The sequence below is a fragment of the Camelina sativa genome, chromosome 16 (assembly GCF_030686135.1).
Source record: "Camelina sativa cultivar CO46 ecotype springtype chromosome 16, ASM3068613v1".
Classification (NCBI taxonomy): domain Eukaryota; kingdom Viridiplantae; phylum Streptophyta; class Magnoliopsida; order Brassicales; family Brassicaceae; genus Camelina; species Camelina sativa.
Genome location: NC_141895.1, coordinates 318,447 through 343,034, shown reverse-complemented (window position 1 = coordinate 343,034; position 24,588 = coordinate 318,447). Strand labels below are relative to the sequence as shown.

General features: G+C 38.4%; 7 protein-coding genes and 1 long non-coding RNA gene across 12 annotated transcripts; 2 read left to right on the top strand and 6 right to left on the bottom strand.

Annotated features, from left to right (window-relative positions):
* Positions 1–1,901: 1,901 nt before the first annotated feature.
* On the top strand, positions 1,902–5,429 carry LOC104749038 (UDP-glucuronic acid decarboxylase 2). Of its 4 annotated transcripts, none has more exons than XM_010470614.3 (8): positions 1,902–2,125; positions 2,230–2,862; positions 2,970–3,117; positions 3,667–3,746; positions 3,872–3,955; positions 4,046–4,120; positions 4,747–4,839; positions 4,940–5,429. In XM_010470614.3, the coding sequence occupies exons 2-8, from the start codon at positions 2,254–2,256 to the stop codon at positions 5,177–5,179; spliced, it is 1,329 nt and encodes a 442-aa protein (XP_010468916.1). In that variant the 5' UTR covers positions 1,902–2,125; positions 2,230–2,253; the 3' UTR covers positions 5,180–5,429. The 4 variants fall into 4 exon arrangements, with proteins under 4 accessions (XP_010468916.1, XP_010468915.1, XP_010468914.1 ...); XM_010470613.3 differs by having other exon boundaries at positions 1,943–2,114; XM_010470612.3 differs by having other exon boundaries at positions 2,020–2,145.
* On the bottom strand, positions 5,393–7,089 carry LOC104749037 (uncharacterized). 2 transcript variants are annotated; one of them, XM_087491688.1, is made up of 5 exons: positions 6,908–7,089; positions 6,803–6,829; positions 6,685–6,709; positions 5,830–6,009; positions 5,393–5,744 (listed from the first exon to the last, which is right to left on the bottom strand). In XM_087491688.1, exons 2-5 carry the CDS (start codon positions 6,805–6,807, stop codon positions 5,628–5,630), a joined length of 327 nt encoding a protein of 108 aa, XP_087347814.1. In that variant the 5' UTR covers positions 6,808–6,829; positions 6,908–7,089; the 3' UTR covers positions 5,393–5,627. The 2 variants fall into 2 exon arrangements, with proteins under 2 accessions (XP_087347814.1, XP_087347813.1); XM_087491687.1 differs by having other exon boundaries at positions 5,830–6,012; positions 6,908–7,047.
* On the bottom strand, positions 7,077–10,024 carry LOC104749035 (caffeoylshikimate esterase). The gene is made up of 7 exons (XM_010470611.2): positions 9,863–10,024; positions 9,652–9,742; positions 9,454–9,486; positions 8,397–8,543; positions 8,114–8,244; positions 7,834–7,971; positions 7,077–7,745 (listed from the first exon to the last, which is right to left on the bottom strand). Exons 1-7 carry the CDS (start codon positions 9,896–9,898, stop codon positions 7,263–7,265), a joined length of 1,059 nt encoding a protein of 352 aa, XP_010468913.2. The 5' UTR covers positions 9,899–10,024; the 3' UTR covers positions 7,077–7,262.
* Positions 10,025–10,405: 381 nt separating this feature from the next.
* On the bottom strand, positions 10,406–12,239 carry LOC104749034 (large ribosomal subunit protein eL8y). The gene is made up of 6 exons (XM_010470610.3): positions 12,101–12,239; positions 11,756–11,797; positions 11,459–11,660; positions 11,020–11,318; positions 10,818–10,910; positions 10,406–10,694 (listed from the first exon to the last, which is right to left on the bottom strand). Exons 1-6 carry the CDS (start codon positions 12,101–12,103, stop codon positions 10,563–10,565), a joined length of 771 nt encoding a protein of 256 aa, XP_010468912.1. The 5' UTR covers positions 12,104–12,239; the 3' UTR covers positions 10,406–10,562.
* A 259-nt stretch (positions 12,240–12,498) lies between these two features.
* Positions 12,499–14,088, bottom strand: LOC104749031 (outer envelope pore protein 16-4, chloroplastic). The gene is given in 6 exon segments (XM_087491685.1): positions 12,499–12,872; positions 13,029–13,250; positions 13,555–13,588; positions 13,693–13,737; positions 13,740–13,850; positions 13,956–14,088. Coding segments are annotated over 5 exon segments (477 nt in total). The 5' UTR covers positions 14,028–14,088; the 3' UTR covers positions 12,499–12,872; positions 13,029–13,035.
* LOC104789854 (pentatricopeptide repeat-containing protein At3g62890-like) lies at positions 13,971–16,171 on the top strand. Its single transcript, XM_010515493.2, has 2 exons — positions 13,971–15,486; positions 15,574–16,171. Exons 1-2 carry the CDS (start codon positions 14,191–14,193, stop codon positions 16,000–16,002), a joined length of 1,725 nt encoding a protein of 574 aa, XP_010513795.2. The 5' UTR covers positions 13,971–14,190; the 3' UTR covers positions 16,003–16,171.
* On the bottom strand, positions 16,106–16,677 carry LOC147924985 (uncharacterized). Its single transcript, XR_015584616.1, has 2 exons — positions 16,545–16,677; positions 16,106–16,412 (listed from the first exon to the last, which is right to left on the bottom strand). It is a non-coding gene; the product is annotated as an uncharacterized LOC147924985 (long non-coding RNA).
* Positions 16,678–16,918: 241 nt separating this feature from the next.
* On the bottom strand, positions 16,919–23,334 carry LOC104749033 (cysteine-tryptophan domain-containing zinc finger protein 3). The gene is made up of 10 exons (XM_019238290.2): positions 22,613–23,334; positions 21,979–22,051; positions 21,769–21,899; positions 21,331–21,687; positions 20,112–21,253; positions 18,251–19,973; positions 18,003–18,166; positions 17,757–17,917; positions 17,512–17,672; positions 16,919–17,372 (listed from the first exon to the last, which is right to left on the bottom strand). Exons 1-10 carry the CDS (start codon positions 22,712–22,714, stop codon positions 17,175–17,177), a joined length of 4,212 nt encoding a protein of 1,403 aa, XP_019093835.2. The 5' UTR covers positions 22,715–23,334; the 3' UTR covers positions 16,919–17,174.
* Between the last annotated feature and the right edge of the window lie 1,254 nt (positions 23,335–24,588).

The following is a 24,588-nucleotide window of genomic DNA, read 5'->3' as shown; positions in this document are numbered from 1 at the left end:
CCGCAACAACCATCTAAGATCCAAAAGAACCTACCGTTAACCGTCGAGACTAACAACACTACCACCAACTCTCCTTCACCGACTTCCGCCATAGCCACAAAGTCCTTCTTGACGAGTGAACCATGAGAAACTCTGATGCTACTCTCCGGCGTCTTCAAACCAGATCTCGACTACGGAACTTCTCCTCCGTCAGATCCGGATCCACGACTATGTCCAATGAGGGAGAACCCACCACCGCTGACGGCAAAACAAATCCTGCTCACTTCTGAAACTCCGATGAATCTATCTCGGCCGATTGACGTGAGGACCAAATGAACTAAACTGCTTGGGGGGAGGGAGAAGAACAATCACGTCGCCATACGGCAAATAGAGAGTTTAACCCCCTCAGATCTACTCAGGCGGCTAGGGTTTTCTGTTTTAGGAGAGAGATGAGAGCGTTTTAATTTCAACTAAGTAGTAGCCTTTGTTTCAACTAAGTAGGAGGATGAATGATAATATGATATTCTTAAAACTGTTTTAATTCCTTTTAAAATGGATATTTACGAAAATATATTGATTTTGCTTTACTACTAACGCCAAACGATGAACATACAAATAAAGTTCATTTTATTGTTTTGTTAGCATATATATTGTTGCTTCAAATCTTATGTTTAGGGTACCGATTCAAAGTTGCTACCCTTTTTATATTCTCTACAGAGTATTTGTTTATACTTTAAGTTAAGACTAATATATTATTTTTTTTTTTAAAGATGCTTTTATTTTGTCACTTACAGAGTTTCATATAAGAGAGATAAGATCATCCTAAATCTATAGTTAGCTAGTCTTATTCCATTAGTTTTAAATAATGGGTAATAAAATTCAATTGTTATTTATAAGAAAACAAATAAGTTGGTCTGATGAGAACAAAAACAAATAATTTATATTTATTGCTAGCCATCGCGAATACAAAAAAAAGTTAGGCAAGAGAGTGAAAGAGATGTGGGGCGGGCGACATAGCTAACCGCCAGGTTAGCATCACAAGTCAACGTAAACGCCAATATGCTCTTCCCTTTCTAAAATTTGTAATCACCTCCGGATCCAAAGTTTTATGTGATTTCTTTTTTGGTTCAAAGATTCATCAATGTCTAAAATATCTAGCAACGTACCTAGAGGAATATATATATGATTTTCAGAAAATATGTAGTTTTGTGAGCTGGGAGGCGTGGCCAAGGGAGGGAGCTCATGGTTAACGTACGCGTTAGATCCAAACCATGCGTCTTGCAATTGGCAAAGGTTTCATGTTATAATCAGAAGGCAGAAGTACACTCAAGGGAATAACTCAAAATAGAACTACCACTAAACTGGATCTACTACTACCTTTAATCTTTTGGTTGCTTGGGAAGAAACTTGTAGTTACACAAATAAAACAACAATTAAGTCAGAATTAATTTGAGTCTCTTTTCTTTTTTAGGCAATGACATTTAAATCTCATAGGCACTATTTGATCACGTTTCCCAAACCCTGACGTCGAAATCGTTAATTATGAATGTGATTTGTGAAAAAAAGAAAAAACGGTTTAGTTTGTTAGAATTTAGAAGAAACATGCTTTAACATTATGACAGATGCTAAAATACTTTAACGCAACTAACAAATATAATATATTATGTTATGTTATGTAGTTTGTAAATTAATTTTAAAGTTGGAAAAAAAAAAAGAACGTCGAAATCACTCAAAGCTCACACACCAATATTTGGCTTTGAGTGCTAAGTTAGGGTTCGGCATTGACTTTTGTTTACGTGAGATTAGCAAACCTAACAAACCTTTCGTAATCATTTAATTACAAATTGAGTTATTAATAATAATAAAAAAAAAACACCATATGATATAATTATATATGAGTGTTTCTTGTTGTTGCAAATAATGGACTAAGTAACAATAATATTAATGTCCGATTTTGAAGGAAAGGTTGAATGAAATTTTTTTTTAAAAAAGGAGGGGTAATATCGTAATAAGAGTGAAAAAGCAAGGGGCCTTTGACCTGTAACGCTTCCGCTACTTAAATAGACCACAAAGACCGATTCGCTTTTCACTCTCTCTCTCTCTCTCTCTCTCTCTCTCTCTCTCTCGTTTTCAAGGTCTGACTCAGGTCCCGGCGAGTTCGACTCGGTGATTGTTTTTTTCCTTACAAAGAAAAACAAAATTAAAAAATCTTCTTAACGATTGATTTGGTTTTTTTGTTTTGATTGTTAGATCTTGAGAATTCAATTGCTGCGGATGGCGAGCGAGCTGATCAATCGGAGACACGAGGCGGATCAACCCACCGCCGATGCTTACTACCCGAAACCAATCAAACCATGGTTCATGGTGACTCGTCCGATGCGTTACTTGCTCCGTGAACAGAGACTTATCTTCGTCCTCGTTGGCATTGCAATCGCCACTTTGGTTTTCACTCTTTTCCCTCGCCCCACACAATCAACCCCTTACTCGGATCCGTTCTCCGGCTACGGAATCAGAACCGACGAATCGTACGTACCGGCTCAGAGGAAACCTAGCCTCGAGTACCTAAACCGGATCGGAGCTACAGGCGGGAAAATCCCACTCGGATTGAAACGCAAAGGACTACGAGTCGTCGTCACCGGTGGTGCTGGATTCGTTGGATCGCATCTCGTCGATCGTTTGATGGCAAGAGGAGACACTGTCATCGTTGTCGACAATTTCTTCACAGGTCGTAAGGAGAACGTGATGCACCATTTCAGTAACCCTAATTTCGAACTTATCCGTCACGATGTCGTCGAGCCGATCCTTCTTGAGGTTGACCAGATCTATCATCTGGCTTGCCCTGCCTCACCTGTTCATTACAAATTCAATCCCGTCAAGACTATCATATCCTTCTCTTTCTTCTTTTTTTCTAATTTGATTTTGGTTCGATTCGGTTTTTGGGAAATTGTGGTTTTGCTTTTTTTGGTTGCCTTGACTTAAGAGATTGATACAAGACGAATGTGGTTGGAACACTGAACATGCTTGGTTTGGCTAAGAGAGTCGGTGCTAGGTTTCTCCTTACGAGTACAAGTGAGGTTTACGGTGATCCTCTCCAGCATCCTCAGGTCGAGACTTACTGGGGCAACGTTAATCCCATCGGTAATCATCTTCCCTAATTGATTCATTCACTCTTTTATCAATGTTCTGTTTTGTTTATTTCATATTGGTTGTGTTCTCTCTAAATCGGAATCTGAAAACGAAAAGTGAGATTGTTTCTCAAACCTTATTGTTCCACCGTCACGTGACACGACGACGTTTGTGCTTTCTTTCCTTTTCTGTGTCGGAAAATGCGCACGTTAGGAGAGAGAGAGGGTTGGAAAAAAACAGGTGTTTTATGGTGCGCCCCCCCCCCTTCTCTCATGTTCCTTTCAGATCTGGTCCCCTATCTTTGTACGGTCAAACCATTGAACCGTAAATAACGGGTCTGTGTGATCGTGCGGCTCTATTACGTGTCTCTACCTTAGACGCAGCCTCCTCCACATTAACTTCTAGCCTAACATTCATATACCGACTTTGAATTTCTAGGAGCTTGAAAATAATTCTTTTTGCAGTTATTCTTTTTACTAACACAGTAACTATACCGACACGTGCATGTTTTTATTGTGCTTTGATTGATGACTGAGGTTGGTGTTGTAATTGTGGGAACAGGTGTCCGTAGTTGCTACGACGAAGGAAAGCGTACGGCTGAGACGTTGACCATGGACTATCACAGAGGTGCCAATGTTGAGGTTTGGCTTCTTCTTTTTTTTTCATTTTCCCCTCCCTTTCAAGCCAATTTTATGTAATCGATGCCAAAGAAGAGATTGAATTCAGTGACTGAGTTTTGTGGTGTGTCTTGTTTGAATGGTCACAGGTTAGGATTGCTAGGATCTTCAACACCTACGGTCCAAGAATGTGTATCGATGATGGACGTGTTGTTAGCAACTTTGTTGCACAGGTGGGGTAGCACAAACTAATTAATCATTCAAGAAGGGTTTTTGTTGATCATTATGAGTAATGATGGTTTGAATTGATAATAATTGAACAGGCACTAAGGAAAGAACCATTGACTGTTTACGGTGATGGGAAGCAGACAAGGAGTTTTCAGTTTGTTTCTGATCTGGTAAGGCTTTCCCACATTCCCTCTCAAATAACTATTCAGTATACTACTACAGCTTGCCAATACAAATATCTTTTTCTTTTCTATTGTTTATTGGGATGGTCCAATTTAAGATATATTCTTACTTTCTTTGTGGAAAAGGAAATAAAGACAAATACTTGATAGGTGGTAATATGTCAAATCACTTGTGTATTCATTCTCTTAAAGTATTACACCTTTAAGCTTTTTTTCTATATAGTGGAGACTACTGTTTAGGGTGACATTCACAGAGTAAAAGATTTTACTTGCGTGTAGAATCCTTTCCAAATTCCAATACATATTCATATTCTGGGGGTAGAATAAGAGGCTGGAAAACAGGGAAGTTAATTTGTGTAAGTGAGCTCACATGTTATTGTAGTTAATTGGTGAGTAGTATGTCGTGGGATCTAATAACAATGGCTTTTAAACATGAGACCCTAATCTCTGAGAGATGGTCCCCACTCAGCAATCTTATGAAAGATGGGTATCATTATCATGTGACAAAGGACCGAATGGGGTCTCTCATCTTTATTGCCCTTTTGTCCTGGTTATTTTTTTAGCTGTTAATTTTGTAAGATCAATCTGATTTTTGTGGTTTTGTGATGCAAAAGGTCGAAGGTTTGATGAGATTGATGGAAGGAGAACATGTCGGGCCTTTTAACCTCGGTAACCCTGGTGAATTCACAATGCTCGAGCTCGCTAAGGTCTCTTTCTATGGCTACATATATATATGTATACCTTTTCCGATTCCTAATCTATAACCCCGGTTTCTGATATTGTGATTTGGTTGGTTTTTGTTGGAAGGTGGTCCAAGAGACGATAGATCCAAACGCAAACATAGAGTTCAGACCAAACACAGAAGACGACCCTCACAAGAGAAAGCCTGACATCACAAAGGCCAAAGAGCTCTTAGGTTGGGAACCAAAGGTCTCTCTTCGTCAGGGACTCCCTCTCATGGTCAAAGATTTCCGTCAACGTGTCTTTGGTGACCAGAAGGAAGGCTCCTCCTCGGCTGCAACCACCACCAAAACAACTTCAGCCTGAGCAAACGCAGAATCAAGTAGCAGCCACTGTGGTTGGTAGTGTGGGTTGATAACAAAAATGCAAGACTTTGCGCAGAGCTACTACTACATTAAGAGAGGAGAGCTTCATTTCTTTTAAATTTATTTCGTTTTTGATTTCTATTTTGATAATCGTGTAAACGTAGAGTAAGAATTTGGTACCTTTACTTACTACTATTCATGGACCTCACTACAATTTTTAAAACAAACTTTTGTCTTTTGCTATTACAAAACTTAGTGTCATTACTCTCAACGATGCGTTTTTTAGAAGTCGAGAATATAGAACAAGTGAAAAATACTAGACAATACTACTAGATTTGAGGCTCGTAATCAAAACCTGTTTATCCGTTGAAGCAACAATTAGAATTTAACAAAAAGAAGCGAGAATTATCATATGAAGAACAACGACGAGCCAGCCATCTCAATTACTCTCACTTGGGGTTCCTGAGGACGATAATGACAGAGTCTCCACGCAGGAACATCTTGCTGATGAATCGATCTTTGTTGACAGGAAGAGCTTTCTTCTTTCCTTTTCCAGTTTTCGGGACCTGAAAAAACCAGAGAACCCATGTAAGGAATGGCACTTGTTTATATACATGAACCAGAGACATAAAATGGATACAGAAGTTTTACCTCAGTCCACATTTCTCTGACATTTTCAAGAACCATGTTGCAGTGCCTGTCAAACGCTCTAACTCGCCCAAGGAGTTTCCTGTTGTTACGGCAATTGATCAAGACCTGAGTGTTATTCTTAACACTCATCATAAGAACAGAGAGTGGTCCAGTGTTGAACTCCTCCTCCTCAGTCTTTCCCTGCTACAGAATTACAAAAAGCATTAGAAACTAGGATTCGCACTTGAAAAAAAAAAAAAAAAAAAAAAAACTGAAAAGAGTGTGGAAACAACAATGCAGCCAATACAAAATTGCATTGATAAAGAACATCAAGCAAGTACTCATCCAAAACTCTAGAAGATCATCTGTGAGTAATTCTCAAGACAGTGTCTCTGTTCAGTAGAGCACAACCACTACAGAACCCACATGACTAGCAAAGGTATTCATTCATCAACAAATTCCTCGGTCATTCCCTGCTACAGAAGTACAAAGCTTTGAGAAACTAAGATCCACATTATAGGAATACTAAAGAGAATTAAACAACACAAGATTGCCTTGTTAAGAAACATCAGGAAGTACTCATTCAAAACCAGCAACTATTCACATCGTCAAAACTCTAAACGACCATCAGTTAGCAATTCTCAGGACAGAGTCTCTCTATTCACTAGCACACACAAACTTCTAAAGGGAATTCATTAACAATCTCCAAATTGAGAATCCGTAAGAATCAAAAAAGAAGGATAAGGAACCAAAAGGCACTAAAAAATCTAGACATAAGACATGGCACAAATAGCGAAATTAGGGTTTTATGTTTAAAACAAGAGCTTCATATAGATCGAGAGAGCGAGAGAGAGAGAGAGAGAGAGAGTAACTTACGTTGGTATCCTCGTCCATTGGCTTACTGAAACCGACCAACAAAAAAAAAACAGTGTTGAGAAAAAATCTAGAAGAAGAAGAACAAAAATAAGGAGACAAAGATGAGAGAACCCAATACCTCATGTTGACTTGAGGACGGTGGAAGCTGCAAAGGTTTGAATACGAAGAAAATTAAGAAACTGTTTTCCAGAGGAAATCAGATTGAAAGAAATTAGGGTTTTACCTGCTGAAGCTAAATCCCGCTTTCGTTTTCCAAAGATCTCACTGTGTTGCAAGGACGACGACTCGTAAAAGAGAAATCAAGATTAACGGCGGTTAAAGAGGGCTGAATTTAGGCCCATACAACTATTGGGTCATAAAGAGTATATAACCAATTAGAGTAAAGCCCATACTTCAGTTATCAACTATTATTCTGGCCCATTATAATAATTTAAAGGGACTTACTAAGACTAAGAGAGGGGAATACAAACAGATTTTGACTTTTTTCCACGGGTTGATGGTTTTCTTTTGGGAAACGAATATGAAATACAGAATAAACACATAAAAACAGATTCTTCTCTGTTTTTCTAAGTTTATTATTACATAGAAGATCGATGAACCAAACGGCGTCCACCACCACCGTTTAACCCACAAAGGAGACTACTACTAGCTTGTTGTGGTCGTTCAGATTTCTCTTGACCGTTACTTACGACTTTAATAACATTGCAGGTACGATCTTCTTGTATGGGAGTGACAGTGAGAGAAGCGGAGTCTCCCGTACGTACGTCAAGCCAATTCACCATGTCAGCAAAAACGAGGTCAACGTTCGCGTCAGGCTCACCAGAAGTTAACCCATGCCACATGCCTGGGTAAAGCTTGATGGTTTTGTCACGTGTGCTTGCTTTCTCGAACAAGGCTTTGCTTATCTCTGGATCAGTCACAATGTCTGCTTCACCGTGGAGGACAAAGAAAGGCAATGTGATCTCGTGTAGGGTTTCTTCGAGGTCCATGCTCGTTCTAAGCATTTCGAGTGCCGTTTTAAGTCTTGGCTTGTCTTGATATATCAGCTTGTTGTTCCTTATCTACATTTTTAGAAACCAAAGTTTTTTTTTATTACTACACTTTTTAAATTATGAATTATGTCTTGAGTAATTCGATTAATTAATATACCTCTTCCCGCTTGACCGGATCCTTGAAAGCAGAATCGATAACATCTTTTGTTGGAACGATCTTCCATTTTGGTATAATATCTTCAACTCTTGTTAGTAGATTTATGACCACTGGGTGTGGTTTCACCTTCTCTGATATCTGCTCAAACACACACACACACACAAACTAATGAAAAAGCTGTCTTTAATTAATCAGATTAGTGTCTTAATTAGATATCATAAAAGGAATGATTGTAAGGATTTGGTAAATAAAGAAGGGAAGAAACGTGACGTGACGTGACCTTACACATGGGAGCAACGAGAAGGGCACCGTTCCAAAAAGAAGGATCTTTCTTGTGAAGCAACAAAGCAACCGCACCTCCCATTGATTCTCCATACAAAAACCTACCTTTCTGTTTGTATTTTTCTTGTGCTATTATAAAATCATTAAAAATTAGGTATTAGTCTTGTTGATGGAGATTGGACATTGAAAAACAGATGTGGCCGAGAGATATGATCCAAAACGGAACCAAAACGATATAGTCTTCAAAACAAAAATGTAATTTGGTTTCCATTTTCAAGTACCAGAGATGAAGGTGTAATAGTCGTAGCAGTCATTTACTATATTACTGAACTTTTTGATATAGCAACGAGCTCCCTTGGACCGGCCATGTCCTTCGTAGTCCATACCAAACACCGCGTACCCCGCCGATGCCAACCGTATTCCGCATTCTGTTAGAAATATTATTTATTATAAGTCAACAACAACATATGAATTTCAATAAGACAAATGTGGTTAAGCAGAATTAGTTGTCAAAGATCACAATTAATTACGGTTCACGAGTTTCTCGTTGTGTAAGGAAAAGCGAAACATAACTAATTAATAATTATATCCGTGGGGACTAGTTATGACTATTCTATTCTGTCTTTTCTAGTTAGGTAAAGACAATCACTCGTTTATAAATTATTCGAGGTAATTTAATTTAGAAAGTAGACGTACCATACTTAATCTGATAAATTAATAGTATGAATTTAGTTACCGCCAAGTTAGTACTTACCATGGGAATATGGGATGGGATAGATAAACAAACTCAGCCACACCGGCTTTTATAGGGAAGGAGAAAAATACGAAAAAATGTGAACAAGAGATAAGGATATAGTGTAACGTTTCCCCAAAATAAAAGATAACAACAGCAACAAGTTATTCAAAAGCTACGAAGCCGACAAAAGGGCGATACTCATAGATATATATAGTCCTGCAGCACACTTTTTTTTTTTTTTTTTTAATTATAAAATTAGTATATATCATTAATTTGTCTTTGCTACCATAACATTAGATCCGGGATTAGATGGCGAGATCAGAGATATACAATGAACAGAAATATGGTTGATAATGTATAATATACCACAACAAAAATCTCGATCTCATTTGATAAGTAATTAATTACTCTATCCAATGCCATATAGGCGCATATACCACTATAACAAAACACTAGAAAAATTAATGATTGTCTCTTGTTTTTTCCTTTTTTATATTAAGTATGGTATCTTTAATCTATAGATATCATTATATGTATGGGGGTGGCAGAGGAGCATTAAACGAGAGAGGGTGGGAGAGAGAGAAGGAAAAATTAAAGAGTACCTCTCATGAAGCTACTGCACTCCATAGCGTAACCTGCACATATATTTGAATTTGACCAATTCTTCTTATTTTTTTTGTTTGAAGGAAATATATAATGAATCGACCAAATCAGAGAGAAAGCCTCGGAGAGTTTAACTCAAAAAATTTTTTTTTTAAAAAATGGACGATTCAACCTATATAAGTTAGTTAGTAAGTTACCATGGCAGAGAAAGACCAAAGCTCGAGGAGAAGAAGATGGAACCCATCTGCAAGCGAACAACTCGACACCTCTCGAGTTTTTAATGTATTCCTGTGTACATATATAACTCTTAACATGTAAAAAACACGTACGAACCTATCAGAGTAATAGCAGAGAATCTCTCGATAGTCAAGAGAGACGATCAAAGAAAGAAAGACAGAAGAAACAAACCTCCTCGTATTCGTATTCGAATCTCAGCTTCGTCATGCTTCAATCAGAGATCAAGAGAGAGAGAATATGCGTTTAAGATATATAGAGAGAGAGATTTAGACGGAAGACCGAAGGCGGTTATATATACTTTTTTTTCTTTTCTTTTTTCTTTGTTGTTACAATAAAGAATTTTATTTGGAATAATAATAAAGAACTTTAATTGTAGTGGAAAATTAGAAAAACATTTTGACATGATGGGCGCGCGAATCAGACAGAGAAGCCCATTCATTGGTACCCAAATCTACAAGAAGCCTTTTCAATCTATTTCCAAGATCTACTAAAATACCTTACGTTACATATATCAACAAACATATTGCTGCTCAAATGAATATAATGATCTGTTTATCAAACATTAGTGAAAGAAAAGTTGTAAAGCCACGATGACGATTCCCATATGAGTCGCTCACTTGTGCAAAATTATCGCTTGCAAAAATTACAAACCACCCCGAGAAAGAATATACGGTTCTAATTTCAAAACGAGTTTCAATAAAATATAAGCAGAGATAGGCGAAAACAAAACTGCATAAAATCCTGAAATGTGTAAATAACATCCGAAAAAGATAAGAGCAGAAATGTTAAGGAGATAAAACAGGTATTCAGGATATCGCTAAACAGAACCATCTTATGTTTCATAACAACGACCAACAAAAGAGATGGCTTCTTAGTTCATTCTCTGGGCAGCCTCCTTAGCGAGAACCCTCTCCTTAGCTTTGGTCTTGGCTTGAGACTTTGATCCCATTATGCCACCTCCCCACTTCTTCCTGTACTCCTCGAACTTGTCGTTGAAGTTTGCCTATTCACCACCCCCAACAACATAAGCACACGTTAGAAAAAGATTTCTTTGGAGTCTCTACGAGAATATGTTATTCCCTTTTTAGGATTTCTCTACTATTCCTTAAGTCATAAGCTAATTTACCTTGATGGCCTCGAGGATTTTGCTGAACTCAAGCTTGTCCTCGTTCTTGACAGTGGTCAAGCACAAAGCAGCAGCAGTCTTCTGGTGAACGACCTGGAAGTAGGAGCAAGAAAAAATGAACACTAATCAGAATGGCTGTCAAGAAAAGAGAAACTGTTTCTAATGGGGTTTGAATCCATGGGACTATATCAAATTATATTACCGCTCCAAGACGAGATTTGCCCTTGACAATGCAGTAAGGGACTTCCATTTTCCTGCAGAGCGCAGGTAACCAGACAACCAACTCGATTGGGTCAACATCGTGAGCAATGACCACAAGCTGAGCCTTGTTCTGCTCGATGAGGTAGGTCACGTGGTTGAGTCCATACTTCACAACAATGGGCTTCTTGGAATCAGAAGTCCTTCCTTCGGTCTCAGCTTGTGCCTTCTTCAAAAGACGATCTTTCTTTGCAGCTTTGTCTTCTGGCCTGTACTTGAGAAGAATCTTGAAGAGATTGGTCGCTGCAATAACAAACAAATACACGACATAAGTTAACCAACTGATCATCAAAAAAACCAAAGAGAAGAACCAAACACATGGGTCTCTAATAACAAATAACAAAGCAAGTTGCTCAAGATGGGAATCAAAATGGACTTTTTACCGAGATTCTTATCAAGAGTCTTGGTGAACTGGTTAAGAGCCGGGGGAACCTTCAACCTCTGCTTAAGGATACGCTTCTGCCTTTGAAGACGGATGGATTTAGGCCATTTGATGTAGCGAGTAAGATCCTTCTTAGGAGGCAAAGCACCACCAATACCAAATTGCTTGGGACGTCTCTCAAACAATGGGTTGGTAACTTTCTCCTAAAATAAAAAAAACACCACAAAACCTAATCAGAACCCACCCACCGAACGAAAACTGATACATTACGAGAAGAATAGACAATGATAATGCTTACCGGCTTCTTCTTGGTAGCAACTTTCACTCCCCTTTTGGGTGCCTAACATCGCATAAACAAACGCAAATAAGCATATCAGAAACAGGACTCACTACATCATAGTGTGTAGAAGAAGAGAGACTAATTCGATGCGTTCCACAATAAAAACTAGAGAAATCAAAACTAAGCCAGCGCACCCTTAATCTATGCTACAGTCTCCAGGGAAATCAAGTAGTAGTTTAATCCAGATTTATGAAAGAAGAAATGACGATTCAAAGGAAACGAAGAGACATATAGATCTAAAGCAAACGAAATGTAACAAACGACAACGGAAGTGAAAGCTGAAAATGGAGTGAATCGGCGTACCATAGTTGTCGATTTCTTCTTCTGGAGGTAGAGACGGCTGAGGTGAAGAGCGGCAAAGCACTGAAATTAGGGTTTTGGGTTATCACACTCTATTTATAAAGGGGCCTGGCTGCCTCAAAGCCTATATATATTTATGCTAAATTACACTTTTGGACACTCTCTTTCTCAAAGGTTAAAAAAATGTAAATTACTTTTTCTCGACGCGAAGAATTTTTTTAGCGTATAAATTTATTTTATGACCTTTTCTAAGCTCTTAATTTTAAAACAAATTCAATGATTTGTCATCTTTTGTTACAACTACAAGAACTATAAACCTTCAATTCGTAACATTATTGTAATTTTATTTTATTTTCACCTAAATATTATTGTGATTATACGAACATCAAAAAGCTATCAAATAATTAGAAGAAAATACATTTAGATTCTGAATACTTTAAATTTACACATACAATTCAGCTAAAAATGGCTGTTAAAAATCAGTTTTATTTTTATGACCAAAATATCTTTGCAAAACAGTATACACTATTCAGTCTATTGCACACTTAATCAGCAACTAATGCAAATGCGGTTTTGGGTTTGACAGAGACTTGGTGTGTTTCATTGTAGAACAGAGAGGCAAGACCAAAATTGCGGTACATAGAAAAGCCCTAACATTCATTCCTCCACTGGTTCAGTCACCTAAATTCGAGTGAACTAGAGAGTCACGGTATGATCTTCCACGTTCCAATACCCAAGACACAGGTGTCTTGATCAATGGACTTGTCTGAGAGACCTGAAAGCAACAAAAACCAACAGTCGCGCATTACAAATAGTTTCAATATCCAGTGACTAGTCTATGGCTGCATCAGAAGGAATCTGATCTGAGGAGCCAATTACACTCACGTTCAGGAAGAGAGCGAAATAGATACAATCCAATTGTTGTAATCACCTTTAAGTTAGTGTTGTTTAGGCTCTGTCCTGGTGCTATTAGCTAAAACACTAAAAGCAGACACGAGTCCAGCGGTGCCAACAACATGAGCCCAGTTTCTTGTGCTAATAGCAACAGCTGCTCCAGCCACAGCTCCTCCAACCAAAGCATTCACCCAATCACTCTTGCCTCGATATCTTTGAAGCCCACAATGGGTCATAGTAAAAACACCACTTACAAGACCTAAAAAACGAAAAAAACAAAGTGAAACTGATGAGAAGCAATCACTACACTAAAGATGAGAAGCAATCACTAATTCAAGAATTCGGAACAAAGTGGAACTGAGAAGCAGATCAAGCAACTAATCCAAAAACTTAGAGCTAAGATTATATCACATAGATCATCATGATCTTTCAAAAAGAAGAAGCATATGCAGCATTCTAGTGACAAGAAGAGTATCAAGGCCTAATGTTACTTACAACACTAAATTATTAATCTGCAGTGTAAAAAAAAACACACACACAGAGAGATAAAAGAAGCAAATTACCGCACTGAAATCCGAATCTGCCAATGGATTTGGCCTATAAAAGTCAGAGCACAAGCTAGATTAATCTTCTGAGATGATTGCTCAAGTTCTCAGCAACCAACCGGAAAAATAAAGAAGCAAGAGAGACTAGATTATTACCACATAGGAAGCCTGAGATACGCCGCTTAAACCTGGCGAAAGCAAATCAGCAACAAGTCACTCAAGAGATGAATAATTTGAATCAATGAAAAGCAAATGTCAATACCTATTTTACGTGCGTCACGAGGTCCGGCGCAAAACCCATATAATCCACCGGCCTGAGCTTCATCAAAATAAAAATAAAAAAAATCTGCTGAATATCTCAGACATGTATACACACACACATAAACATGACTCCAAATGTATATATAAGTATTAATTACCGTCGCGACACGGATAACTGATTCGACGGCGAGGGAAGAGCAAGGCACGGCGGAGAGCAACTCTTCCTCCATCTCCTCTCTCCCAAATTAGAACAAAACCCTTTTTTTTTGTTTTTGTTTTGAGAAACCCATTATTGCAAATTAAAATACCGGTTTAGTTCGGTTTTGTCAAGAACCGTTTTGATATTTAAAAATCGATTTCTGATACTCTCTCTCTCGTTTGAGTTGAGACGATATGAGCAAGGCAATAATTATAGCTTATACAAATCCGATTTTTCACATTCGCAATCTAAAGCTTGAATCTTTCGTATGGAACATCATCATTCGTGCCATTGTTCAGAATGTTTCGCCGCCTCCACGACATTCTCCGATCTCAGTCTACCTCCGTATGCGCAACCATTGCGTCAGACCTGATTTTCACACTTTTCCGTTTCTTCTCCCTTCCTTTAACAATCCTATTCACCTCCCTCTTGGACACCGAACTCATGCTCAGATTCTTCTCTTTGGACTTGATCAAGACCCCTTTGTACGAACTTCTCTGCTCAATATGTATTCTTCTTGTGGCGACTTGACTTCAGCTCAGCGAGTTTTTGATGAGTCTGTCTCGAGGGATTTACCGGCGTGGAACTCGCTGGTTAATGCCTATGCCAAAGCCGGGTTGGTCGATGATGCGCGGAAGCTGTTCGATGAAATGCCTGAGAGAAACGTCATCTCCTGGAGCTGTTTGATTAACGGCTACTTTACCTGTGGGAAATACAAAGAAGCGCTTCATCTGTTCCGAGAGATGCAATTACCTAAACCAAACGAAGCTTTCGTCGTCAAGCCCAACGAGTTTACATTGTCCACTGTGCTCTCGGCTTGTGGGCGACTGGGTGCGCTCCAGCAAGGGAAATGGGTTCACGCTTATATCGATAAATACCAAGTGGAGATCGACGTTGTCTTAGGCACAGCTCTCATTGATATGTACGCCAAATGTGGAAGCCTCGAGAGAGCGAAAAGGGTTTTCAGTGCCTTGGGGTCCAAGAAAGACGTCCAAGCTTACAGTGCTATGATATGTTGCTTAGCTATGTACGGTCTCACAGATGAGTGCTTCCAACTCTTCTCTGAGATGGCCACGGGTAACAACACCATAAACCCAAACTCTGTCACATTTGTGGGCATTCTCGGTGCTTGTGTACATCAAGGTCTAGTAAACGAAGGAGAATCTTACTTTACTATGATGACTGAGAAATTTGGTATCACTCCATCAATCCAGCATTATGGTTGTATGGTCGATCTCTACGGAAGAGCTGGTTTGATTGAAGAAGCAGAGAGCTTTATAGCGTCTATGCCTATGGAGCCTGATGTACTCATTTGGGGGTCTCTCTTAAGCGGATCGAGAATGCTTGGGGATATCAAGACTTGTGAAGCTGCACTCAAGCGAATCATCCAGCTAGATCCTATGAACAGTGGAGCCTATGTGCTTCTTTCTAACGTCTACGCCAAAACAGGGAGGTGGATAGAAGTTAAGCGTACTAGACACGAGATGGAGGCAAGCCAAAAATAGTCCTCACTCCTTAACTCTTTGCTAAATACTGTTAAAAACAGTTTCTGAAGTAACTACAGATTCTCTCTACAGGTAAAGGGCATTAAAAAAGTTCCAGGATGTAGCTCTGTTGAAGTAGAGGGAGTGATTCACGAGTTTGTTGTAGGAGACGAGTCTCACAAAGAGAGCGAAAAGATCTACGCTATGCTCAATGAGATAATGCACAGGCTAAGAGAAGCTGGATATGTTTCAGACATCAAAGAGGTTTTACTTGATCTTGACGAGGAAGGTAAAGAGATGGTTTTGTCTTACCACAGTGAGAAACTGGCAATTGCGTTCTGCTTGATGAAGACAAGGCATGGAACTCCAGTGAGAATCATCAAGAACCTCAGAATATGTGGAGATTGTCATCTTGTGATGAAGATGATCTCGAAGCTTTATAGTAGAGAAATTGTTGTGAGAGACTGTAACAGATTTCACCATTTTAATGACGGGTCTTGCTCTTGCAGAGATTTTTGGTGATACAATGGCACCAATGTTTGGTTTGGATTAAATAATACACACATTACTGAATTTTGGATGTTAGACGAAACTAGAAAGAATATCTAGTGTATGATCAAAAGGATTGTAAAATTCCCACTCATATAAGTTTTCTATATTGAGATAAATATCCATCATATTTGATGAACAATGTGCAATTTATACATTAACGCCACTGAAAACAGAGGAGGCATACATACATATACACTCAGTCGAGAATTTCCAGTCAAAAACAAACGCATTGTTTTAGCTACAAGAACCAAAAAGCCTATTTCAGAACTTTGCCAGAAAACTTCACCTGAAAATCAGTTCGGGAAGTTGCCAGTGACTGAGAAAGCTCCTCCGGCAGAGAAAGACGGCAAAACTCTATTTGTAACTTATACTTTCATTATCTACAAACAAAAAAAAAAAGACAACACTGCCAAGAGAAAGAGCAACAAACGAACATCAGAGTTGAGTTTGAGTAAATAAATATAAGATCATTTCAAAAAAATGGCAAAAGAATAGATGAAACTCTTTCGTACCTCCTAAAATTTAGAAAGCCTATCCCCAGTACAGGGAAAGCTACTATAACTCCAAATCTTGTAATCTTATTATATCTTTTCTTTGTAAATACCCTACAGGGCTTATTTAGAATGAGAACAGTTTAAGATCTGCAGAAACACATCCAAATTAGATTAGCACAGACAGAAGAAGAACTTACTGAACCAAAAAGATATTGCAATTGATGTATCCATGACTGACCTGATACTGGGAGAACTATCTTTCACTGTCATGGAAATAGAAAATCCAGTACCAGAAGTTACATCTTCATTGCTCTGTATAATCCATACATGGTTCCTGCGTAATTCGTTGGGAAGGAAGCTTGTTATGATGTTGCCTTCGTGATTTTTCCTCGGTAGAATAAGAGAAGCATCTGAATAAGTCAAATGCCAAGATCCTTCCTTGGTCTACCAGAAACGTCTTCAAAGCGGACTCTGTCAACTTAACTCTTCTTTTGTTTGTACAAATGACTACCGGATCCAAAGAAAATCCTGAAATGCCGTTTGTGAATGAATGGAAATGGACCCAGAGCAGCAAGGCAGCAGTGACTTTTTATCAGAACTTTGCCCCTTCTCAGTTTTTGCAAATAAGTTGCTCATTTTCTCTGTCTTTCACCGGTCATTGGCCTTCATTGCAAGCTTCACTAAACGTAGCAGTCCCTCCACATCTTGAAAGTTATAATCAAGCGCGCTTTTAATGGATAGAATACCCTCTCCTTGTTGTTGGGCCTCCCCCAAGTTTTCAATACAAGCTGCTAGTGCCACACGTGATTTCCTTGAGGCATCCATTGCCAGATTTACGTCCTGAGCCTACAAACAGTAGGGTGTAGCCGAGATTAATCACACTGGCCTATGTTTATGACTTTCCTGGTTTTAATCACTCATCTTCCATTCAATTAACAAACAAATCTGTGGGGGATGAACTTGCAAGGGGCATTAATACACTTACAAATTGAAGCAAACGTAAAATATTAGAGCGGTTTTGCGCAGAAATGACGTGGTTCCCAGCAACTAAAGGAGAACTGATGCCCCTTGAGGTGCCTACTCGGTCTGCTGCTGCTGGATGGTTCACGTTATCGACATCCGAGGCCGAAGATGAAGGAGACTCACCTAAACAGCAGTGACAAGAGCATTATAATGGGAAAGAATTTTAAGACATGGCTAATTAATTTGGCTATCTCCAACTTAGCTTACCTGGCGGAACCATTTGCAGAGAAGTCTGCAATTCATTTCGATATCTATTAGCACTTGTGTAGGAGGAATTAACCACTCTCATATATGCGACCTCCATGCATTTGTAAGCCAGAGCAGCGGCTCCCATATCTTTAGACTTCTCATACTCATGGGCACAAAATCTATCACGAAAAAAGATTTTAATGTTTACAACTGGCAAAGAAGGAATGAACGATGTTTTCCTTTTTCCTCACAAATGTAAATTACCCGCAAAGATTCGCTGTGCTACTATAAATCTTCATAGATTGGACCATTGTCTCTCCTTGTCTAGCACTCTCGTTGCTACTCATCTCCAAGAGAAAAGAACCATGAAGAAACTTAAGGCAAGCTTGGAAGTAAAACTCAATCTGCTCAAGGTTTGATACAGAACCCTGCAACAACAACAAAAGCAAGACCATGAGAAGCGAATACAAAAGAGAAAAGAGATTACACTGCAACTGAATTATGAGGAAAACCTTGAGACGGTCAGCTGTATGTTTCAAGTCTTTAGCTTCTTTTAAAGTATTATGGGCGGCCTGCGCATATGTTACTTCCTTTCGTAAGGGGCTTGGAGAAGGCTCACTTTTCCTTCTTATTTGGGATGTTGTCTTTGTCACATCATCAGCTTGAATATTATTATTTCCAGCTGATGTGCTGCATTTATCGACTTTCTTACGGACAGAAAGCATAGACGAATCCCCTTGGACACCTCTGGATGGTGGCCTTGATGGAGAAGCTAAATCTGCTCTATCTCTATTACCCCTTTCTGATACTCTTTCGGAGTCGTAAGGTTTTGGAATGTTTGGTCTCACGACCATATCTGCTCTACTGTCAGGACTACCATCATATATTTTCTTTTCAATATGTCTCGGACCATCCCGTAAATCAGACCTAATGCTTTGGTTCTTGTCTTTGGACCGAGAAGATGAACCTTTTCCTGACTTCTTTGCCAATGAATCATTGCTACGTCGATGATGATCGCTAGACTGCTTTCCTTCACCAACAATATGATCCAGTTTTCGAGGTATATCCTTGTGGCCACCATTCTCATAATTAGCATCGAGAGAAGGATCTACGCGCTCTTTGGTTTTCAAAGATCCTTTATCATCCCAACCATCAAGCACGGAAGACTCATGGGATCCATGTTTGTCCTTCATCCGCGTTTGCGATCTATCACTCCCACCACCATCTTCACCTTCAGCATCTGAGAATCTTCTGAAACTACCTGCTGCAACGACGTTAGCATCATCAGATTCTTCTTTCTTCTTTCTCGCAGATATACCTTTCTCGGGGTTGGAAATCCTCATAGGTGAGGAAGACACCGACTCAACAGGCGAACATTTAGCTTCCTGGGAGCTGTTCCTGGGTTTATGAGAATCAGAAATCTTAGAAGAACTTGAGGTGGCTGCGATTGAGTTCTGAACATGTCCATACTCTCTTTTCAAATTATTTCTGTTTTTCTTTTCCAACTTCCCATTTCCTTGAGAGTAACTAGGCTCTCTTTCTTCATTACGAACTCGAGCTTTCTTTCGCTCATGATTTTCGTCCTCACTGTAGATCCTAGAACCATGGCTTTCTCTCACTTTCCTCTTCTTAATTCCCCCAGTGCTATTGCTATTTCCCGTGTCTGACGCCCCTCCTTCCTCTTTTGGCATTTTGGAGGAGACTCGAGGCTTGGGCTTTATATCTGCGGAAGTGACAGGGACACCGCTACTCGAGGTAGGACGTCCATTTCCATGTTCAGGTTCATCAGGAAACAGAAAACTTTCAATCTTCATTTTTTTGGACAGCTTAGAACTCTCTAGATCTGTTTTTCTTTTGTTATTCACCTTCAAGGTTTTCGACTCATCAGAGTGGTGATCCACTGTTTTTCCTTTCTCTTTCTGTTTCTTTATTTGCCTCGCATCCTCGGCCAAATCGCTAAGTCCATGCGAATTTTGAATACCATTTCTTGCCGATATATGGATGGCCTTGTTAGTTTCTGCAGTTCGAGAACCTTCTTTATCCCTTCCATTATCTATCTTTCTGAAACCCTTTTTCTTCTTCTTTGTGTTGTCATCTCCCTGGTTAAACTGAAGCTTAGGGCCACTGGGGTTACTCTGCATTGGAGCCTGACTCTCAGGGTAAGGGATCTGATACATTGCATACAGAGCTTTCGTTGTTTCTTCTTCAGGAACATTGCAATAGTTCAGTCCAGGCCTAAAGCACGTTATTATAAAGAGATTCAACTTTTCTTAGTTCCTCATTCCGAAAAAAAGTAGGACCAAAAACAGATCACCTCATCTATCACACCGACAAAATAATAGGACCAATAAAAGAGAAAGAAAAAAAACTCACAGCCAATTAAGCATTGTGCACATCCATATCTTAGGAAGGTCTTCTGGGACGACGCCAAAAGGAAGAAGCCGCCACTGTCCACATTTGTCACAAGCAACCCAATGATCTTTCGGAAGAGAAGCATCAGAACCAAGTGTTCTCAATACTGGCTCAGGACCAACATTCATAGATTCTGCCAGCGGGAAGCTTGATTTTTCAGGCATATCTTCTAAGGCCGGAAGTCCCTTTTCTGACATCCGACTATCTTTTACTGCAAATGAACAATTCTGTTCCTCTTCTTCTTCAGAGTCCCCTATGTCTCCAAAAAAGTCTTTGTAAGTGTCCTCTGCTTTTTTGCCATCTTTTTGTGGTTTCAAGGCTGCCACTTCCTTCTTCTCAGCTTGACCATTCATCTTAGTCTCAAAAACGACAGAGCTTTGCTGTTCCTTGAACTTTGATGAAGACTGTGGCTCCTGATCTGTCCTATCATACTTCAGCTTTCTCAAAGGATGTTCTGGCTCCACCTTATGACCACTTTTCGGCTTTGAAGCACTCAGTTCCTTTTTGACTAATTCAGAAGCCTTGCTTCCTTTGTATTTGCCAACTTTCCTTGGGTATCCTGAAGCATCATCGTCACCAAATTTAGTCTTTTTGTCTTCCCGAACACTTCCAGTAGAACTTGTCTTTGGATTCTCATGATGCGTCCCAAGATCTTTATGGCTATTTAGACCCCACAATCTTCTGTCGCCATCACCCACCATTTCGCCCCTAGCAGTGCCATTGTAGTTTTCCTTGGATGCATCAAATAATTTACTACTGGCTGTTTCTCTTTCCGCAGCAGTAGGATATGATGTGTTTGTTTCCATTGACTCCTTGACAGTGGTATCAGTTCCATCGAACAGGCCCTTCTTACTGCGAACATTCATCTCCGCAGAAAAACTGCTCCTCTCCACAACCTTTTTCTTCTTCTCCACTGATGGTTTCTCTCCAGCCTTCTGAGGTTCCAAACCGTTCGCCATACCATAAGAACTCTCATTGAAAAGCCTGGGTGGAGATATATACTTATATTCCTTTTCTGATTTTTCCCTTTCAACGAATCGAATCAGATCATCAGAGAGAGGAGATAGCAAATGACAATGATCCGCAGGAAAGGAAGTCATCACCTGCATATACGAACATATCAGCACGATAAGCATACAAAGGAGACTGTTTCAGTATTGGTGTAACAAAACAAACTCACATTAAGAATACTGGTGGGAGACTCCATAGGAGAAAAACCTTGAGGTTCCCCATTCATCCCTTCACTGCCTGAAAGACTATTATTATCTAATGACAAAGAAGGTGAGACATCGAGTCCAAGGCCACTGTATATCGCAGCAGCATTCTTTTCTGTGGATAAACCATCTGATACCATCTTTATCCGAAGCTTCAGAGAGTTCTGTTTACTGAAGACACCCGGTTTCTTGGATGCAGATTCCTGTCTGGAACTAGAATTGGGTTTCTTGGATTTCATTGATTTTTTGGGGTTTCCAGAAGAAGTAAGCCCAGATTTCGCCTTTTTAGGAACACTAGACGAAGCTGCGTTGCCACTCTGAGACTGAGAGTAGGAAATAAGGTAAGAGAGTAAGCATTACAGCATTTACAAAGAGCAAAGCGCAGACAAAGAGAAACAATATACCTCTCCTAGTAAGTTGTTTGGGGATCTAGTCCCTATAGAACTCTGAGGTTTTGCTGGAGTCTTCGGGTGAGACCAAACAGGGGAACGCTGATAAGTTGGTAAGAAAGAGCCATAGCCACCATATTTCGCCCCTGTAATCAAATTCAAAGGACTAGTTTCACACTTTGTGGACCAACCAAGAAGAAAAGTTGCTGCCACACATCAACATACCAAGATTCTCTGCTGAAACACCGCCCTCGAAGTCTTTCTGGAAGTGTCCAAGGATGTGATGAAGCTTCTCATCCTTCAAATTAAACAATAGAAAAATGAAGTCAACAGCCGAAACATAGATTATACTCTAAGATGAGGACGCATTAACGGAACTTATGTTTTTTGGATACTACTGAAGTGAATATAAAAGAGACAAAAAAAAAAAAGGCTTTCAAAATCTCTCTATGGACACATTTCCAGCAAAATTTGAACCGACAAGATGTAAAAAAATCAATCGAATAAACGCAGCGCGAATTCGGAAACTAAAAAATTCCAAATAAAAGGTAGAGATAGTAATCCTTGAAGTTTAACCAATTGACCAATCTAAAATGCGCAATTAAGGTGGTTGTTTTGTTGCAATTGAATCATAATGGAACTACCAAGCAAAGTATATTACCATATAAACTACATACACATACCACAAGTATATATCACTACCCAAAGTGATGATGCAATGTATAATTCAAAGAGACTAGACTAGGTAACACAGAAAACACTGCAACATTATTATTAACACTTGCACAATTCATAATTCCAGTTTTCTCAATTAAAAATACAAAATACAATCCTAGATAAGCTGAGAAGAAGGTCTCACAATGTAAGAGAGATCGCTATCAGGGTCTATGCTACCACCACCGTAATCGTTGGTAATATTGTAAGAGCAAGCCTCTCCTTCTTCAAGTTCAGACTCCTCCATGATTAAGTATCTAATACTTCTAGTAGCTTAACCTCGAACGAAAACCCTAGAGTTAAACAACCCTAGCCCCTTTGTAACATTGCAATCACCCAAAGCCCCAAAAAAAAAATCAAATCAGACCCGAATCCTCCCTAGAAAAAAAACACACACCGTAACACAAAAGTGTAATCTTACGGATCAACGAATCCAACCCAAATCGAACAACCTCTAATAAGGATCGAATTTATAAAAGTCCGATCAAAGCGAAATACACAGCAGACAAAAGTAGAAGAAACCCAGAATTATTATGATGTAAACAACAAACAATTAAGCAGAAGTATCGGCGAATTCAATTGAAGGAAAACAATCGGATCGAATGAAAGCAGAATTGTGTATATTCTGATTGCGTCCCCCAAAAGGATCACAAAATAAAAATAAAAGGGAGTATCGATCTCTCTTTTGTCGCTGGGTAAAATCAATTAAGCAACCCCCAGCCCTAATCCAAACCCAACCCAACCCAACCAAAAACAAAAACGTAAGAAGAAACTCCCGGGTTTTGGTTATAGGGCAGCCGCGGTTTATTTTTTTCCCTATTTATTTTTATTTATTATGTTTCCATTTTTTTCTTCTATACGTGTAACAAACATAATCAAAGTAACCATGTATAAGAATATTTAAAATATACTCCCTCCCTCTCGTATTCATAATATTATAATATTAGATGTTTTAAAAGAGAATTTTTGATTTATAATAGTATGTTTTGAAGTTTCCAATTTTTATATTAATATAATATTTTCTAATATGTAGTAAAAAGTTTATTTGCGTTGCTTTTAGTTAAAATATTTTATATTTTGTAACGGAAGGAGTATATGATATTGTCAAAAATAATAATAATAATATGATGGAAAATAAACTGACCTTTCACTTTCATTTTTTTTTTTTGGTTTATAAGATCAAATATCTATACTAGCTTTTTGCTGGTAGTCTGAAATGTGTAACTATACAAAGGCGCGTGAAAGAGATATATGGTGCCTTATTTTTTTTAACTGTTAATATTTTGCCTTGCACATTTTTTTCACTAATATAGTCAGACTCATTTAGTTTTGGAATCAAACACACGTAGGTGAAACTAATGATATAAATATATTTATGGTTCAATTCCAAGATTGTATTTGTTATGTGGCGAAATTTCATAAAGTACATGTAAACTTTGTAAAGGTACCCACATTCCCCCATTGATTTTGACATCTTTATATTCCATTTACTATGCATTTTTGTGATATCACTTTACTAGGTAACAACCCGCACTATGTGCGGTATAAAATAATTATTAAATATTTTTACAGTAATTTTTATTTACAAAATCTATTTTATTTATCGGTAATTGGAATCAAAATTCGATTGTGTAGTATATATATATATATATAATTTTTTTTAAAAATATATATATTTTTTTTAAATAATTAAAATTTAACCCGTAAAAATTATTATAATATCAATCTTATTATATGAACAAAGAGTTCTTAAAATTCATTTTAAAGATTTTATGAAAATGTAATTAAAAGATATAATTAAGTTAGAAAGAGAATATAAGAATTTAATTTTGGGTGTTAATTATATTTTTGAACAAATACAATGGTATGTAAATGTAAATACTCTATTATTAGAAACTGGTGACAAATAAAAGAAATAGTGTATCGAGCTCTGTGAGTGCGACACGTCAGCATTTTGTGTGAGAATGCTTCTCTTTTAATATATAAGGGATTTTTAAAAAAATACAATAGTATGTAAATATAAATATTCTATTATTAGAAACTGATGACAAATAAAGGAAATAGTGACTCGAGCTCTGTGAGTGCGACACGTCAGTATTTTATGTAACAATGCTTCTCTTT